The 16,520-nt window shown below is 39.2% G+C and overlaps 1 protein-coding gene across 5 annotated transcripts in view; it reads right to left on the bottom strand.

Moving 5' to 3' along the window:
* cfap74 (cilia and flagella associated protein 74) overlaps positions 1-13,201 on the bottom strand; it is a 50,995-nt gene extending 37,794 nt beyond the window's left edge. For 2 of the 5 annotated variants that reach the window (XM_047572445.1, XM_047572210.1), the window contains exons 1-13: positions 12,528-13,192; positions 12,279-12,360; positions 11,796-11,963; positions 10,871-10,969; positions 10,669-10,773; positions 9,517-9,690; positions 9,218-9,328; positions 8,154-8,256; positions 7,458-7,615; positions 7,060-7,273; positions 6,804-6,956; positions 5,099-5,263; positions 4,858-4,976 (exon numbers count right to left, since the gene is read on the bottom strand). In XM_047572445.1, the coding sequence (XP_047428401.1) occupies positions 4,858-4,976; positions 5,099-5,263; positions 6,804-6,956; positions 7,060-7,273; positions 7,458-7,615; positions 8,154-8,256; positions 9,218-9,328; positions 9,517-9,690; positions 10,669-10,773; positions 10,871-10,969; positions 11,796-11,963; positions 12,279-12,360; positions 12,528-12,609 (1,733 nt within the window). In that variant the 5' untranslated portion in view covers positions 12,610-13,192. Of the gene's footprint in view, positions 1-4,857; positions 4,977-5,098; positions 5,264-6,803; positions 6,957-7,059; positions 7,274-7,457; positions 7,616-8,153; positions 8,257-9,217; positions 9,329-9,516; positions 9,691-10,668; positions 10,774-10,870; positions 10,970-11,795; positions 11,964-12,278; positions 12,361-12,527 lie in introns of all 5 variants that reach the window. The other 3 variants (XM_047572368.1, XM_047572292.1, XM_047572524.1) reach the window with 3 other exon arrangements.
* Positions 13,202-16,520: the final 3,319 nt, after the last annotated feature.

Below are 16,520 nucleotides of genomic sequence, written 5' to 3' on the forward strand. Positions count from 1 at the left end.
TCTTATGAGTGTGATTATTAGTTGAGTAATGTTGCTACTGTGGCTAAAATGTAATATATATATATATATATTTCTCTTTGTGGTTTTAGAAAACATATGAAAGTCACAAGTGAGGGAGTCATTGCCCTGGAAAAGTTTTGTTACCTAGAAACGAGAATGACACAAGAGCCGAGTTTCTGGAGGAGACTGCAGACATGTGAAAAAACATTCATGCATCTGCAAACAATACAACTGTCATGGTTCTGTGTCTTGTCTCTTTTATTTGTGAATATGTTTTGAGTTTCCTGTTTTATTTTGTTAAGTTCCTGGATACTGATTTTGAATTATGGTTCAACAGAATAATTTTGGTACCTCTAGAAAGATAATAATTTGATCATAGGGACATGTTAAACTAAGGTGTCCTTTTCACTAATCTCTTCAAACTTGTATTCAGTCAGTCTGTCCATCAATCAGGTGAAAAACATGCTCTATGCTGTTTGGTATCATGGTGTGTACTAAACTGAACATGGACCCAGAGATTAGAAATAAGTTATAGACAGAAATTATAGACAAGCTTGTTAAAGGTAAAGGCTATAGTAACATCTTCAAGAAGCTTGATGTTCCTATGACTACAGCTTCACATATTATTAAGAAGTTTAAGTTTGTAAGAGGAAAGTTTATGATAAGCTGAAGAGAACAATAATACAAAGGCTAATCAAAGAGACGAGAACAACTTCCAAAGAGATCAGAGGTGAACTCCAGGGTCAAGGCACATTAGTGTGCGATCACACCATTCGTCACAATAGGAGCCAAAGGGGATTTAAGGGAAGGTGACCGAGGAGGACTCCATTGTTGGGTTGGAATTTGCCTTAATGCTTATTGACAAGTCACAAAGCTTCTGGGAGAATGTCCTTTAGACAGATGAGACAAAACAGGAGCTTTGTGGGAAGTCACCTCAGCGGTATGTTCACAGATGCAAAAATAAGCATCCAAAGAAAAGAACACTTGCCTACTGTGAATCACGAAAGAGGCTCGGTTGTGTTCTGGGGCTGATGTGCTGCATCTTGTGCAGTGTACGGTACAATCTCAAGACTATCAAGGCATTCTGGAGCAAAATGTGCTGCCCAGCATCAAAAAACTTGGTCTCAATCATAGGTTATAGGTCCTCCAGGTTAATGAATGACAGCTAACAAACAAACAGCTAAAAACACCCAAGAATGGCTAAGGACAAAACACCGGACTATTCTCAAGACTTCCATGAGTCCAGACCTAAATCCTATTGAACATCTGTGGATAGAGCTGGAGCAGTTTGCTCACAAGGAGTGAGACAAAAACACCTGTCCTGTCAAGCAGTTTCTGTAACTCTATAGACACAAGGGATATTTATTGTCGCTCTCCTCTGATACCTTATTTAGGTTGACTAAATTTCATGTGTATTGGGTTTAGGTGGATTTGTTTCATATTTGACGGATTGGATGTATATATTTCAATAACTATATAATGTAATAATTAAAAACACTTGAATGTTTTAATTTGTATGTTGTTTGCAATAGTTTTGTTATTAATGAACCAGAGATGGGACCAAACTTAACAAACTGTAAGTGTGATCACACTCTCAGATTTTGTACCACAGTTTCTACTATTGCCTCAGCCTTTATCTCACAACTGAGCTTCAGAACAGACGGGGAGGGGGGATGTGCAACACGTGCTAGGAAGCCACGCTAACTGCAAAAATACAGCTTCTATACAATGGCTTTTTACCAAGTCTGTCAATCCTGGACTGCTGTGGTTGTGATCCCAATAGTGAAAAATGCAGCAGAGCCCATTCCTGAACAAACGTACCTACGCTGGAGGGGGGGCAGCGGTGTGGGGGGAGGGGGAGCCATTTTTAGAAATTAAGGGGGTGTACAGGGAACCATGGGCTGGTGTGAAAAAGCCCAGTGTGTGCCTGTGTTCTTTTTCTCCTGCTGTTCTAATGTTTTTATCTGGGTGAGCTGTGAAGAGTTTGCAGTTGTCACGACAGATCTAAATATTGTTGGTTTTAATTTGCGAACAACAGCATTTTGTACATAACAGACACAGAATAGTAGAAGGAGGGACTCCAAAATTTAATATTTTCGTGACATAGGGTTAGGGCTGTATTATTACTACACCTTTTTACATATGATCCCAATGCAGTCCGTGCCAGTGGTTGTTAAAATTGCAATGCCTGGGCGTGTACAATGTACAGTAGTATTGTTTAATGATCTGTTGAATTTTTTGTAAGGTATACAAGTATTATTTGGTGCATGATGCAAAGGAAGAGGGAGTAGTTTAAGGCAGTGCTGTGAGAAATTAAGCCAATCTAAAAGCAACCATTGTTTTTCAGAAAGCTGGAATATGACTAAATTTAATATTAGCGAAGGCAACGTAATTTATTTCTCGAGAAGAGACTATCTTCAGTCAGCTGGTTTAAATACTCCTACTACTACTACTACTACTACTACTGTGATGTTACAAATAGGGTGTCACAAGTGACACTGTGTGTATTTAAAAATGGTCTAAATGGGTGAGCGCTGGAGGAGGTGATGCATGCTAATGGTGCCAAGCTAAAGGCTAGCAAGCTTTGACAGAACCCACTTGTTAACATGTTTCTGTATTTCTGCTGTAACGCTTTACATTTGAACATCTCTAGAGGAACTAACCTACTAATGGCTCCAGCCTCAAATGGCCAGTCGAAGAACTGCAGGTTAGGCACTGTGGTTTTGATTAGGTTGAGATCACTATTGAGGTTAATTTAACCCTTTCAAAACAGAAAAAGCCCTTTATTAAATCCAGCCTGGCTGGCAATTTTACAGGAGAAAACACTTTAGGGTTTCAACTGTTCCGTTCACATTTCTCCCCAACTGTGATGACAGTGAGTGAGATGGCTGAAATCAGGAGGCATCAAATGCAGCAATCTTTTTTTGTTTGTTTGTTTGTTTTGGAACAAAATAAACAAAGTCATCAAGAAAGAATGATCTCTGAAATCTCAACATTACAGCTTAAAATAAAATTCACAGTAACGAAAATTGATTTTGAAAGTTAAGAATTTATTTTAATTTGAGTTCATAAAAACTTTAAAATTAGATGATGGTACAAGATTTGTTTTTCTCCTACTTGGAGTGCTCAGCTACAGAGTGTTTAGTGGTACTATTTCAACAATAGTCTTTTGGGAATGGATGGTGACATTGAGTACAATGCAGCTGTGCAGAACTCCAGTTGTGGGTAAGCAAGGAAACCCCCACTATTATGAGTCACTGAAAAGGCTTCTTACAAATTTTCAGCACTTGATAGAGCCATCAAGTGATTAAAATATCCAGATTTTGGTTGACCCATCCAACATCATGATATGTATCATCACGATTAGCCATCATCAGGCACTGGTCAGATCACACAACTGTTAGTCTCAGCAACAGCAGGATGTTCATTTTTATTTTTGAATTCAAATTCTCATTTGTAAGACAATAGTTTTTTCTTTCATTTTTATTCATCATAATATTCTATAATGAAGTCATACTGCAAATATGTAATCCCCAAATTTATAATGAATGTGTTTGTTTGTATATTCGCTAATTTTTATCTTTGTTCTTTAGGAAGCTATAATATCGATAAAATGAATTAAATATGTAGAATCATGACAACTCTAAGAGGAGCTTGACAACTTCAGTCAAGAACAAAGTTAGTGGGTTTGGACGTGTGATGTAGTAGCATCTGTACATATACGCTTGGTATAAAGTGTGTATAAAGTTTGCTACATGTGAGTTAGGAATAGAGGACTAGAAGGTGATATGTTTTGACAAGTGGTCCTGCATGAAGGCTCGAGAACAAGTATCAGTAGTTTCCAGCTGACTCTACAGTAGCCTGCGAGACTCTTCACTCAGTCAGGCAGAAAGAAAGAAGAGAGATGAAGACACGGCACCAAGCCATGAGAGAGCTGATAGGAAAGTGATACACAGTGAGTGACCTGGAGAACAATGCAGCTCGGCCTGTGGGCTGTTGGCAGGCTGAGAGGGAGATAGAAGAGACATGGACTGACTCACTTAACTGAGTCTCATAAGAGGAGCTGCGAGCACGGTGATCCAAGCTGGCGTCCATATGTGGGAGGAGAGGCTTTGCTTTCACGTTCACTCCATTGTCTTTTAAAATGACAAGAGGTGGTTGTATCTCTAACAGCTGATAAATGAGCAAATGTTTTCAATGTCATAACTGAAGTTGTTCAATATATAGTGACTTCACTGGACCATTAACATTTTTTTGTCTAATGTAATTATTTTTTTTATTTTTATTTTTTTTTTTTTGTATATGCACTTGTCTCATTTGAGCTACGTGTCTGTTAACTAAGAGACAAATTAAGCATCTACCTCCACGACATCAAAAAATGGTTGGGCAGCAATTTCCTGCAGAGATTTTCAGACCACAGCAGCTGGAAAACAAATTTAACCCCGGCTGCTTCCCTCACAATCAACTTCAAACCTATTGTAAGAAACCTGAGTGTATGTTCTGATACTATGTTTTTGGGTCCCACATAGAAAAGCTGAACTAAGAATATTTGTATTCTCAGAAACATTTCCAAGCTCTGGCCCACTTAGTTTGGCCCAAGTTTGGTTTGTTTCCGGACCATGCTAGCTTGTTTCATTTAGGTTTTAAAGTTGTTGTTTTTTTTTTTTTTTATAAGGGGGTATTTATTGGTTGCAAGATACAAGAAGTTCAGAAGAGGTATTCAAACATAACACTTCAACACTATTGACTTACACTTACATAATCTTGGTGTATTTGTTGATTGATTTGGGTTTTGGCTCCACAACAAAGTAACTACACAACACCAAGTTTGTTCACCCACTAATATCAAAATCTTACTTGACAGAGATAAACTCCTTCAGGTGAGCGGGGACCCTGAGAAGCTTGCAGTGGTTTACGGAGTAGCTGATGTTAGTGAGAGCAATCTTCTTCTTATACATTCTCCCCACTTCAAAGTCCTAAAACAGGCAATAACAATATTAAAAACTGTTCCATTTAATTTCCAAAAATTTCCTAAGTAGTCTTCATCTTGCTAAAAGACATACGGTCTGCATTCTGTGTGGCAAAAAAAGAGTGTTACCTTGAAGAGGATGACCTCTGGTTTACTGGTGAACGGAGGTCCTTTCATTTCCCTTCCATGAACCTTTTTAGCAGCCGTGCTGACCTTTCCACTGGCTACCACAGGTTCTTCTTGCTTTATTTCAGCTTGAAACGGTGTGGCTTGCTCATTGAGGGGCTTCTGAAACTACACAAGAAAGCAACCACAGTAATGTACTAAATAATCACTACCAAGAAACCACTTTCCATTCATGTCTGTCCACACTACACTATTTTATAATTAGCTAATTAGTTCTGGACAAAATGGTCACAATGATCTTTGATCCATGAATCCAGGTTAATGTTTGTGGCAATTTGGAAGAAGCCAGCTGTTACCTCAGACACAGAGATATAAAATCAATAGTTGTGCCAAAGATATATTATATCCTAGAGAGAGTTAATCTGTAAATTCATGGAAAGCAGTTTGGTTCAGAATCTGCCTTATCCAGCATTTTGTATTTTTAGTCCTGTTGTTTCATTGTCTATTGTAAATCACTCTTATACAGAGTTAAGTGCTGGCATTTAATCACCGTTCTCCCCCTCATGAATCATCTCATCTCTCATTAACTTTGTTGCTTTGCTGTGCTCGTCTATTACAGTGGCCTTCACTGTGTTGAGAAGTGGCCTTTGATGAGGTGCCGTTCTGATCTGTACATTAGGAGGAGAGATGACTTCCACTCGACTTGTCACTTGCTCAGACCTCTGAGCTGTAACACTGCGCTCACTCTGAGGCCTCAAAGGCACCAACTCAATGAGAAGTGATAGCTGTCGTGTCAGCTTTCAAGTGTGTGGGGGTTTTGGATGAGACAGAGAGTCAATTCACCTTCATGGCACTGAGCTAGTGTAGATGTTCTTTTACATTTATCTCATTTTGGAGCAGTTCTCGAACTAGGCACTTAATCTTCACATTTATGAAAAGTCAGGACCACTACTGTCATTACAGTCCAACTATGTGATATGACCAATATGAAGCAGTTTGCCAGATTTGATACTTCTTTTAGAATGTGTCTAGACTACGCTTAATTGTCTATAGAAAGCTCTTAAACTTGGCTTTATACTCCTGCAAGGACACGCACAGAGACTATGCCAGAGTAGACATTTATGCCTGTGACCTGGTGCATCAGTATCACATCAGAAAAACACTAGTACGCTGGTACAACTGTGTCTCTGTACTTTTCACAATGGCGATTGAAACTGAGCAGCTCTCAACTACTATCAGGAAATGTCTTTTTTTTCTGACAAACTTCCTAAATGCAAATAACAAAAACAACTAAAAACTGCTGAAACAGATCCAATCCATTTCTCTAGAATCACACTGCATTTTATATAATATAAAAACATTATAGAAAAACTTAATATCAATTCTTTAAGAAACTCTGAGGTTACAGGAGGTAGTTTTCAGACAACGCTTACGTATTTGAAAGCTTTTTTGAGGGAATGCCTTCAAGGCAAGTTGTGGTGGCTCTTCACCCACAGAAATAAGCTTCACTCTGAGCATGTGGAGGTTCATGTGACTCCTCCTCCAGATCCCACCACCCTAATGCATATGCCCCCACCAACTAGCGGGAGTCTCTGGTGCTACCAAAGAAAAATGATGTGCCTACTGGATCCTACATGATTTATGGGTGTTTAAATTTAGCAGCTTGCATGGATTTGCTTTTGGGTTGGTGGTGGCCGTTGCAATGCACCTTGTAGCTGTGGTCCCACAGCCCGGAGAATTCAGGCTCAGCCAGGCTGTCAGCAAGACCCTGGTGGTCCACTTCCTGCTGGATGGCTTCCTCTGTTTTCCCCAGGTCCTCCTCATCAGAAGAAGCTGATGATGAGCTGCTGAACTCTCTTAACTGCTGGACAAAGGCACACACACCCACACATCAATTCATTAAAATGCACTGTCTCTACACAATAATGTCACACACATCATCACAAATGTTAGAAACCCCTCACAGCAGTGGCTGTGTCCTCAGTAGCTGGTGGGGGGAGAGGATCCAGGTAGTACAGCAGCTTCTGTCTGGCCCCCCTCAGAAATGAGGACCTGTCAGTGGTTGAGGGTTTGGGCAGCAGAGACTGGTTCTTCTTCCTGCTCCTTATCAGCTGTTCCTCCTGAAGGATTTTTGCCACGATCTCCACCTTTTTGGACTTTTGGCTCTCCTCGAATTCCCTGATAAATCAGCAACACTGCATTATAGTGAAACGGGGTCATGTATTCCTCAGCACATTGTGAGAGAAAACACCCACACACTGCTGCATGAAGTGGGAGTGGAGGACATACACGTAGGAGGTTTGGAGAGAGGAGAGGAGAGGAGAGGAGAGGAGAGGAGAGGAGAGGAGAGGAGAGGACATACTCTTGTTTTCGTTTCATCTCCTCTAGCTGTTTCTGCTGGTACATATATTTGATACTGTTGATGCCTTGGGCCTGCAGGGATTCTCTCAGTTGTCTTTTTTGCTGTTCTTTCTTTTGGGCGTTTGCTTTGGCTCTGCTCTGCTGGACACGTAAACTCTCCTGAAGAAACAAAACAGATTAATAAAGCTAACACAAGGGGCAGAATGCAATAAACTGAACACTTAAATTCAAAGAAACTGCTATTATGAACATTTAACAGGAAACAAGTCTTCAACGTTATTTTGATCAAATCTTCAATGTTATTTTGAACTGGAAAATACGAGCAAGATGAGGAAAGCAATGCAAGATTATGATGACAAGCAAGACTCAGCTACAACGTGACACTATAGTCACAATCAGATTTGCAAGCTATAAAAGTGTATTATGTGCATTTGAAAGAGTTATGAAACAAGACACTAAACTGCAAGGGGTTGGAATCATCAAATATCCAAAAATGTCTAGTTTTATAGGTCTTTTATAAATGTAGAGTATGTGTGTGTTCTTATATTGCCATCACAGAACAATCAAATTAGGCCAAGTACTATCTCATTGGCTTTATAATGTACACAAAACATAGGCCAGCTCTACATAAACTAAAAAATTAATAGACAACAACCATAATGCTGTGGTACCAGTATGACAATGTTTTGTTGCTTACTTGGGTGGCTGCTATGTTAGACTTCAGCGACTTGACAGCCTGGATCCTTTTTTCCAGTAACTCCCTGTTCTGCCGCTCCTTCTCAGCCTCCTGCTGATGCATTCTGAATGGAACAGGGACAGTTGTTAAGCACACAAATTCTCAAATACAGTAAGGAGAGAGAAAAGCAAAATATATCTTGGCATTGAAACCTCCTAGAGCAGAGCAAAATGTACACTGTGATATGGTACAGGGACATACCATTCAGATTCACGCTAAGGCGATAAATACTGCAGCAAGGGCACTTTTGTCACCATGTTGTGCTTAATTTTGTATTTATTTTATATTACTATATATTTTTTTGACTTCCCTGTTTGTCATGCAAAGAGACAAAAACGGTCCATGCATGTTTTGACATTTACACTTGTTCTTTGTACAGTACACCAAAACATGTGAAAGATACAGTTATTTAATGAATATGAAATTAAAGTGTAGCCTTTTAGCTTTAATTTGAGGGTGTTGCAATGCCAAATGAATGAAAGGTGCAGGGACTGCAACCCTGTAAAGGGTTAACAATTTGCATTGTAACTTTGCAAGAACTGGAAGTGAGATTCAGAGAGCAAGTTTTAATATTGGTAAAAAAGTAGCATAATAATAACAGCAGCCACAAGAGGTAATGTTTACTGTTGACAACACCGTCAGCTAACCTGTCCTTACTGACTTATTAATCTATCTCATGGGACAACTTCAGGACTACATTTTTATGTCTGTAAGGTGTCTTTGAGTTTTGAAAAACGCTACACATATAAAATGTATTGTTATTTGTCTATCCATCAACCAATGCAAGTTTTTGTTAGGACACATTATAACTAGAATCCCCTATTTGTTCTATGTTTCACTTTCAGCTGAACACTGGTGCATTGATTTGAGTTCTCTTAACTGTCATGTCTGCCCCGCATGTAATATATATTTTGCCAGTGTGAGTGTATTATCAATAGGACATGTCAGCTCTGCAATGAGTCCTCTGACATAATTTATATCTTTGTTCTGCTCTGACACAATTTATTGCTTGAAAGCTTGATTACCTTTTAATGGTCTGTTTCAAGTACTTGGCAGTTATCTTGCGATTCGCTCGAGCCTCTTCAATTTTCTTTTGACATTCAGCCTCCTCTTTCTTCAGCATGGCTACCTGTTTACTATCAGAGCACAATCACAGACACATATAACATAACTTTTACAAGGAAATTTTCATTTAAATACCTGTCAATCAAATAATTGTACCTAAACAATTTCACAAGACAATAAAAATACACATGGCATTAGAGCACCTCATTACATTTTGTATGCAGAATGGAGCAATACACAGAAAAAAAAAACTCCCTACTCCCTGAGATTCTGCATCTTTAGCTGCAGGTTCCAGCTGACTTTCCTCTCCTGCTGCAGCCTTGTCGCCGCCTTCTGAGCCTTCAGGACCTGGAAGAGCTTCTCCTCTTCCTGCACCTCCTGCCGGAGAAAGGAGAATCTGCCAAGCTCCACTTCCACCTCACTCAGCTCTATTCTGAGGAGTAAGGACACAAGGATGGCAACAGAACAAAATATTAAAGATGCTGACTGAAGTGTATTATGTACCTACGGAGCAAGCTGATGAAAGCAGTACAAGATTATGACAAGCAAAAATACTGCAGTATTTGCCTAGCGACAGAATAAAACTATACAAGACACTAAATAAACTGACTGAAGTGTATCATGCACCTACAGAGTCGCACAATAGACACAATCAATTAACCCATTATGTCCATTTGAAATCCAAATATACTTTAAATTCTGGATGAATAAAAAGCCTATAAAACACTTTTAGAAACAGTTCTTTATGGCAAAATGAGGATTACTTTCCAAATTGTGTAAGCGTTTGTTACTGAGATGCAGCTGCTCAAAAATATTAAGTAAGCAGGCTATCTGACTAAAAAGTGCACTGAACAAAACCGAAGTGGCTGCAGAGGTGTGGGTGTATGTTTTCAGATTCCACTGAACTGCAGAAAGGACATCCGATAAATATATCTAGAGTTTGAAGGTTTATCAGACACCCAAACACCGCACAGCAGTTTAGCAATAAAGACAGGCATGTTACAACTCTGCACTGGGATCCTGACATGTCTAATCTGTCATGATAATAGCATGGCCAATTGAAAAAATATACTGCTGATGTTACAAAGAAATATTCCTGGATGTGGGTTGAATCATCTGTTGGTTGACAATTTTGTGCTTGAAGACATTTTTAACAATATATATACATTTTGTGACATTTTTGTGCCTACAGTATATTCTATAGCAGGGAAAGAAAACAAGGGACTAACAACAACCAATAGTCTGGCCAGCAAAGAACTGTATCAGGGACTTGCTGCTCAGGGCATCTGCACTCATTGCGCCCAATCTGACTCCCCAAGTGCCAGAGCGGTGGTCCGATTTAAGCCAATAAGGGTGTAAACACCTGTCAGAATAAGACCATCCTGTCACACCGCTTTCCACCTGGACTCACTCTTGTTGCTTCAGCTCAGTGTTGATGTGGCCCTCCAGCTCCTCCTCACTCTGGAGCTTTTGACACAGAAGCTTATGTTGTGCCCGCAGTCGAAACACTGCCACGCTGCAGTGAATAGTTCACAAAAATAACAGCACATGTATTTGTATTTGGTTATAAAGTACCGTACATCCCAGTGTCCGTCGATTAATTTTCAATTCACCTGTTGTCTGCTGCTTTCTGGTGCTCGATTTCTCTCTCCAAATTATCCCTCAGCTCCAACAAGCTCTCAACATTCTGACGACAGAGTTTCAGCTTTTCTCTGGATAAAAAACAGAAGGTAAAGCACAGTGCGTTGTGAACATTTTAAAGGCTGTTAAAACAGAATGTGTTCAGAGCACCAGGCTAATGGATTTCCTTGTGCCCACTCCAACAAAAGGGAGGCAATTCTGTCCCCTAACAAGGCAATCTAATGAAGACACTGTAAAGCTGTGAGTGGACACACACACACCTCAACAGCTTTGAATTGCCCAATGTTCTTTTTGCAGTCTAATAGTGTGCATCAGAGGAATCTGTGACTGTAAAAGCCAGTCATAAAAAGGGAACTGTTGCACATGTTACAATAAGAGGTGTAGACTGGTTAAGAGCCAAACGTGCTTAGGTTCCATTAAAACCTTGTGTTTAATCAGAGCACAGAACAGCTCCAAACTGACCATTGACGCTTTTTGCAGAAGATGACAGACATTTTTTGGTGGCGACTGCGGCACAGTTCATCAGGTGCTTAATGGCTCACAGTGCAGACAAATAAAAAGAGGGAGGAAAAGTGGGGAAAAGGGACATTATGGGAAATGTTCTCTCTTCAGCTGAAATGATTTCCCGCAAATTGCTGAATCAATTGGAACAGAAATGACCGCCACTGTTTCAGGAGAGAAAGATGGAAAAAACCTGAGGAGCATGGAATAACACCGGGGAAAAAAAAAAAGATCCTTCCACAAACTGAAACAACTGGGCAACAACCGGTTGAGAGAGATGCATGTTTCTGATGCTCTTACTAAAAACACTTTACATTGCACTTTTGCTTATGGAAGGAAGGTAGGTAAAGCAGATCCTTTAGCTGCTCTAGAGGTCTGTTGTTGCCAGGTTCAGACCTGGCTTTCAGCACGTCATGCTCCTTCTGTTGGTGAAAGCAGTCCAGCTGGTCCAGATTTCGTCTCAGCTTGAACATCCGTGCTGTCTCGGCATAACTCCTCTTCTTACCACTGTTGGCTGAAGCCGCAAGGTCACAATCATCATCATCACCATCGCCATCCTCCTCCCTTGGGACAGATGCAAATCACATTTAGGAAAAACTGCTTGTTTAATGCAAATTTTTATTTTACATACACGTGAAAATATAGTCCTGCCATGCCCACGGGGACTGTTTATGCCGCGGGATATATGATGCAGAAAAAATAGTTAATCAATGTTAGAAAAAATACAATATAGTTTTTTTTCTGTTATATTATGACCCTGACAATCCCACTCATCCACTATGAGATGCAGGAAATGGGGTGACTACACAAACTTTAGTATTGCATTGTTCAAATACATCATGATTCAGAATAAGTAATAAAAGAAAAAGAAAAACACACTCATGCAATTCTTCCAACCAATCCAAATCAGGAGGAAGGCCAGGCTCTTCATCTTTAAAGGTCTCCTGGCCTGGACCATCATCTGAAGCATCATGTACATCAAATAACACATATCAGACATAACTTCTTCCAAAGACTGAGTTAAAATATGCACTTCATATGTGTAATTATGAATTAATCAAAGAAACTATCTATGTGATGACACTTATCAGCTTTTGAAAATAAGCATAAACAGGAGTTGATACTCACCGTCACTGTCATCACCAGCGCTGAGGTGGACATCCAGCTGTCTACAGCTGTTTGACGGGCTTTCTCTGTCTTCTCTGTCCATCTCACCTTACTCATAAACGTCACAGACACACATTATTGGACAAACCCAACAGCTAACTTACAGGTAACGTTAATACACTGGCACAGATCAATATATAAAAGCTATATATAAGGCTGTATACCTAATTTTATTATTTATTAGCAGTTGGCTACTTAATATTGACATAATGTCCTTGCTAGTTCGGGTGCTTACCATCATTAAAAAAGTTGAAATTTCTTTCTAAACAACTCTTGAATTCAACTTGAATTATATGTATGCCGATTTAAAGATCGACGTTTGGTGATCTGCTGAAGACATTAAGTCATATGTTCATGACACGAACACTTCCAGCATTAAAGATATAATTCAATTAACAGAATCCTGAATGGATCCTGAATAGGCGTGTTGTTTACTGGGAACGAACTAGCTAACTACAGAAAGCTGGAACACTAACATACACTTAAAGTAGAGTTTACGCGGTGTTATATTTAAAATAATAGTAATAACAATACAAGTGTTACCCGTTTCTCGTTTACCAATGCTTTTTCTCACTGGGCTTTATTTCACTTCTAAAAAACAGCTACCTCTCCTCGAAGCACGTTTAATCCGCCATGTTTGTTACTGTTTCCAAGGAGACGGGACGCAAGGGGCGAAGCCTTAACTCCTCTGGATCCGTCTATCACCTGAGAAGCTAACCGAAAACCACTGCAAAATATTACTGACTGCAGGTTGACAACAACATCTTGGTCGATTTAATCAATATATTTCCCAATTAAATGTTTTAGTAGTGTGTAAATAGTACTTATTGCTGCCTGTCAGCAAATAACAGACAAAGTTCAGTGTTATAATACGTGTAACTTTCCATTCAAAACTAATTAAACACAAATTAAAACGATTTTCTAATACTGAGTCGTTTACTTTAATCTGTAAGTGTTTACCACACTTTAAGTGATATCGACACTTATTTGTGTTATTTAAATAAAAAAAAAATTCAATTTTATTTTTTCCTTTTAAGTTTGTAAGCTAGTTCATAGAGACTGAGAAATCTATGCAAAATTAATGATTCAAATAGACAGGATTGCACAATTCCATCTGATCCACAGGGAAAAGACAGGACTTTCTAGCTGATTCGCAGCTTGGGCCACAAGCAAACCGTTTTTTTTTCTACCTTTTATTTTCATTAAAGCTTTCATTTACTTGATCATCACCATTGACTAAGAATTCAAAAGAGGAGGGACAGTGTGAGTTGTACTATTGTATAACACAATGAAGTCATGTGAAACAGGGATGACTTAAATCAACACAGGCGATCTGATAAACAAATATGTGAGTGTGTACAAGCTGATACAAAGAATGGATCAACAGAAGGAGAGCACAGTGATCAAAGAGGACAGCAAATACACCAGGTTGAAAAGACTAAAGGGAATAAGAAATAGTTTGTGGTTTAGAAACACAGAGAATACAATCCCATGCAGTGCATTACAGTAACTTGGTGTCTTCATATTGAAAGGACCTGCACTGCAAAGCCAAACGGAAGTCCAGAGGGAGGCAAGGGTGCTAGTTTGAATCCACATACTGGTTTCTTCTCCCCATGGTGAGGCAGCAGAAACCAGGGCAAATGCTCTGCTGCAATAAAACACTGAGCCACTCTCCCTACAGCACACAAAGGAGGTTACATCTAATGAGGATAGAGCTTTCACATTTAAGCAGGATGGAGGTTGGAACATATAAATCCTGTATTTGTTTAATCAAAGTGAGTGCAGATTAAAATGCTCATACCTCTGGCCCTTACAATATTTCTACAGCCGCATAAAGTCCCTGAAAATCTATAGAATGAATAATAATCTATTTTTAACATTTGCAAAAGCTTCTGGTATGTGGTGATCTTGTCACGCTTCATGATTATTACAGTGGGTAGCCAGAACACCTTGCGGGGGAGGGGGAGGGACTGTAGCTTAATTCAAGTCATATAAAATAAAATAAACCCAAAACAATGTATAGAAATACTGTAGATGCATCACTGAGATATGTTGATTGAACAACATAAATATGCATAACACAAACAAGAAGAAATACTTATTATCAAATAATATATCTTATATATTTTATATATACTTAATAGTGTATTCTTACATCTTGTATCGTTTCAAACATATACTCATATATTTATCTGTATAACTCTTAACATCCAACATATTTATGTCTATAGTCCATACACACAATATACAGTATCTCCTGTCATTTTATAATCTCTCTCTCTTTCTCTGTCTATATATATTATGTGTGTGTGTGTGTGTGTGTGTGTGTGTGTGTGTGTGTGTGTGTGTGTATGTATGTGTGTGTGTGTGTGTGTGTGTGTGTGTGTGTGTGTGTGTGTGTGTGTGTGTGTGTGGACACACACAGTACAATGCTGTATAAATAATATATAGTGGCAGCAAGGAGTAGCAGAGCAGCCACGGTCCAGTTGGATCCTCACAGAGTAGACTCTTATGGCTTGAAAACAAACGACCTCCTCAACCTGTCCACGGAGCAGGACAAAGACATCAGCCTGAACAAGCTTCTCTGTCTGACTATGGTGTTATGGTGTCGTGTAGAAGGTGGTGGACATTGTGCATGATGGACCGGAGTTTGTTCAAGGTCCTTGCCTCTGACACTGACATGAGGAACTCAAGCTTTGCTTGATATTGTCTATCTATCCCCACTGTGGTATAAATGAAGGATTATTTTATCTCATCTTTTTCAGACATGCAGAAAAGACATTAATAAAATACTGCAAGATCTCACATTTAGTCCATGTTATCTGCATTTAGCGCATTCACCTTAACCATGCAGCCACTCATAGATTCAACTAAGTCTGCCAAGAGGTATGACTAGTGTCCTCCTGTGTAACACATACTCTTCAAATATTGTCTTATGCCAAGCAGCAGATTTACTGTCTTTATATTTGGGGCCAACCAAATAAAATCAAATCTCATGAACCTCTCGCATAGTTGTATTTTCCAATGCTGACATTTCCACAGTGCCTACCTGATCTGAAGTAAATTGACCAAAGCTTTTGTCACTTCACATTACATCACTACACATTTAAATATCACTACGCTTTGTCAGTGCGGAGTTTACTGAATCACTTTTTAATTATTTTTTAAGTCAGGCTCTCAGCAAGCTGTTTCAAAGCGCAATCCCTTCAATAATCTTTGTCACGGATTTGATAGAATATAACATCAAGTAGTCATATTATGTCATAAATGTGGTCCAGCAGCACAACAGCTTTTGACTACCATTGTGGTTCCTGTGTGTGGTGGTCCTAGACAAGCTGCTTCACCCACTGAGTCATTCGATATGACATGCTTTTGCAAGCTGTTTATATCTTTATTCATTGGTTGAAAGTAGAGACATGACAGAAAATTAGTAACACAGAGAGAGAAAGAGATGAGAAATGACATGTAATGGAGGTCTCCACTGGCCAATGATGTACCAAACCTCTATGATGTTGTAAAGCCCTATCACTCTTTATTATGACCTTTGCTTGTCGGGAGCCTTCTTACGTTTCTTTTATTTCATCTAATCTTTGATGATTCCTAGAGACTAAATCTCTTCAAACTTTTTGATCTGACATTAAAGTGTTTGAATGGCTGTTTAATTTGGACCTTGATGTCAGAAAGTGTCTGATCTACATGTGATCTACAACAAACTTATGCAACAGTCTGGGATGAAGGGCTGATGTAAAAGTGGAGACAAAGAGGCATTTTCCACCAAATGAACTCACAGTAACACGTAGCCCAGATTGTGGGTGAAATCCTGACCTCACTCGCAGTCCAGTAAATCCAACTTCCAGAAAACACTGTCTGGAAAGGATTTAAGGCAACAGCTGGTTGCAACATGGCAACCAATCTCAATTACTAAAGCACGACCTGTGTTTTGGTTTTTAGAAA

This window comes from Mugil cephalus, chromosome 1 (assembly GCF_022458985.1).
Source record: "Mugil cephalus isolate CIBA_MC_2020 chromosome 1, CIBA_Mcephalus_1.1, whole genome shotgun sequence".
In the NCBI taxonomy this organism is placed as follows: Eukaryota; Metazoa; Chordata; class Actinopteri; order Mugiliformes; family Mugilidae; genus Mugil; species Mugil cephalus.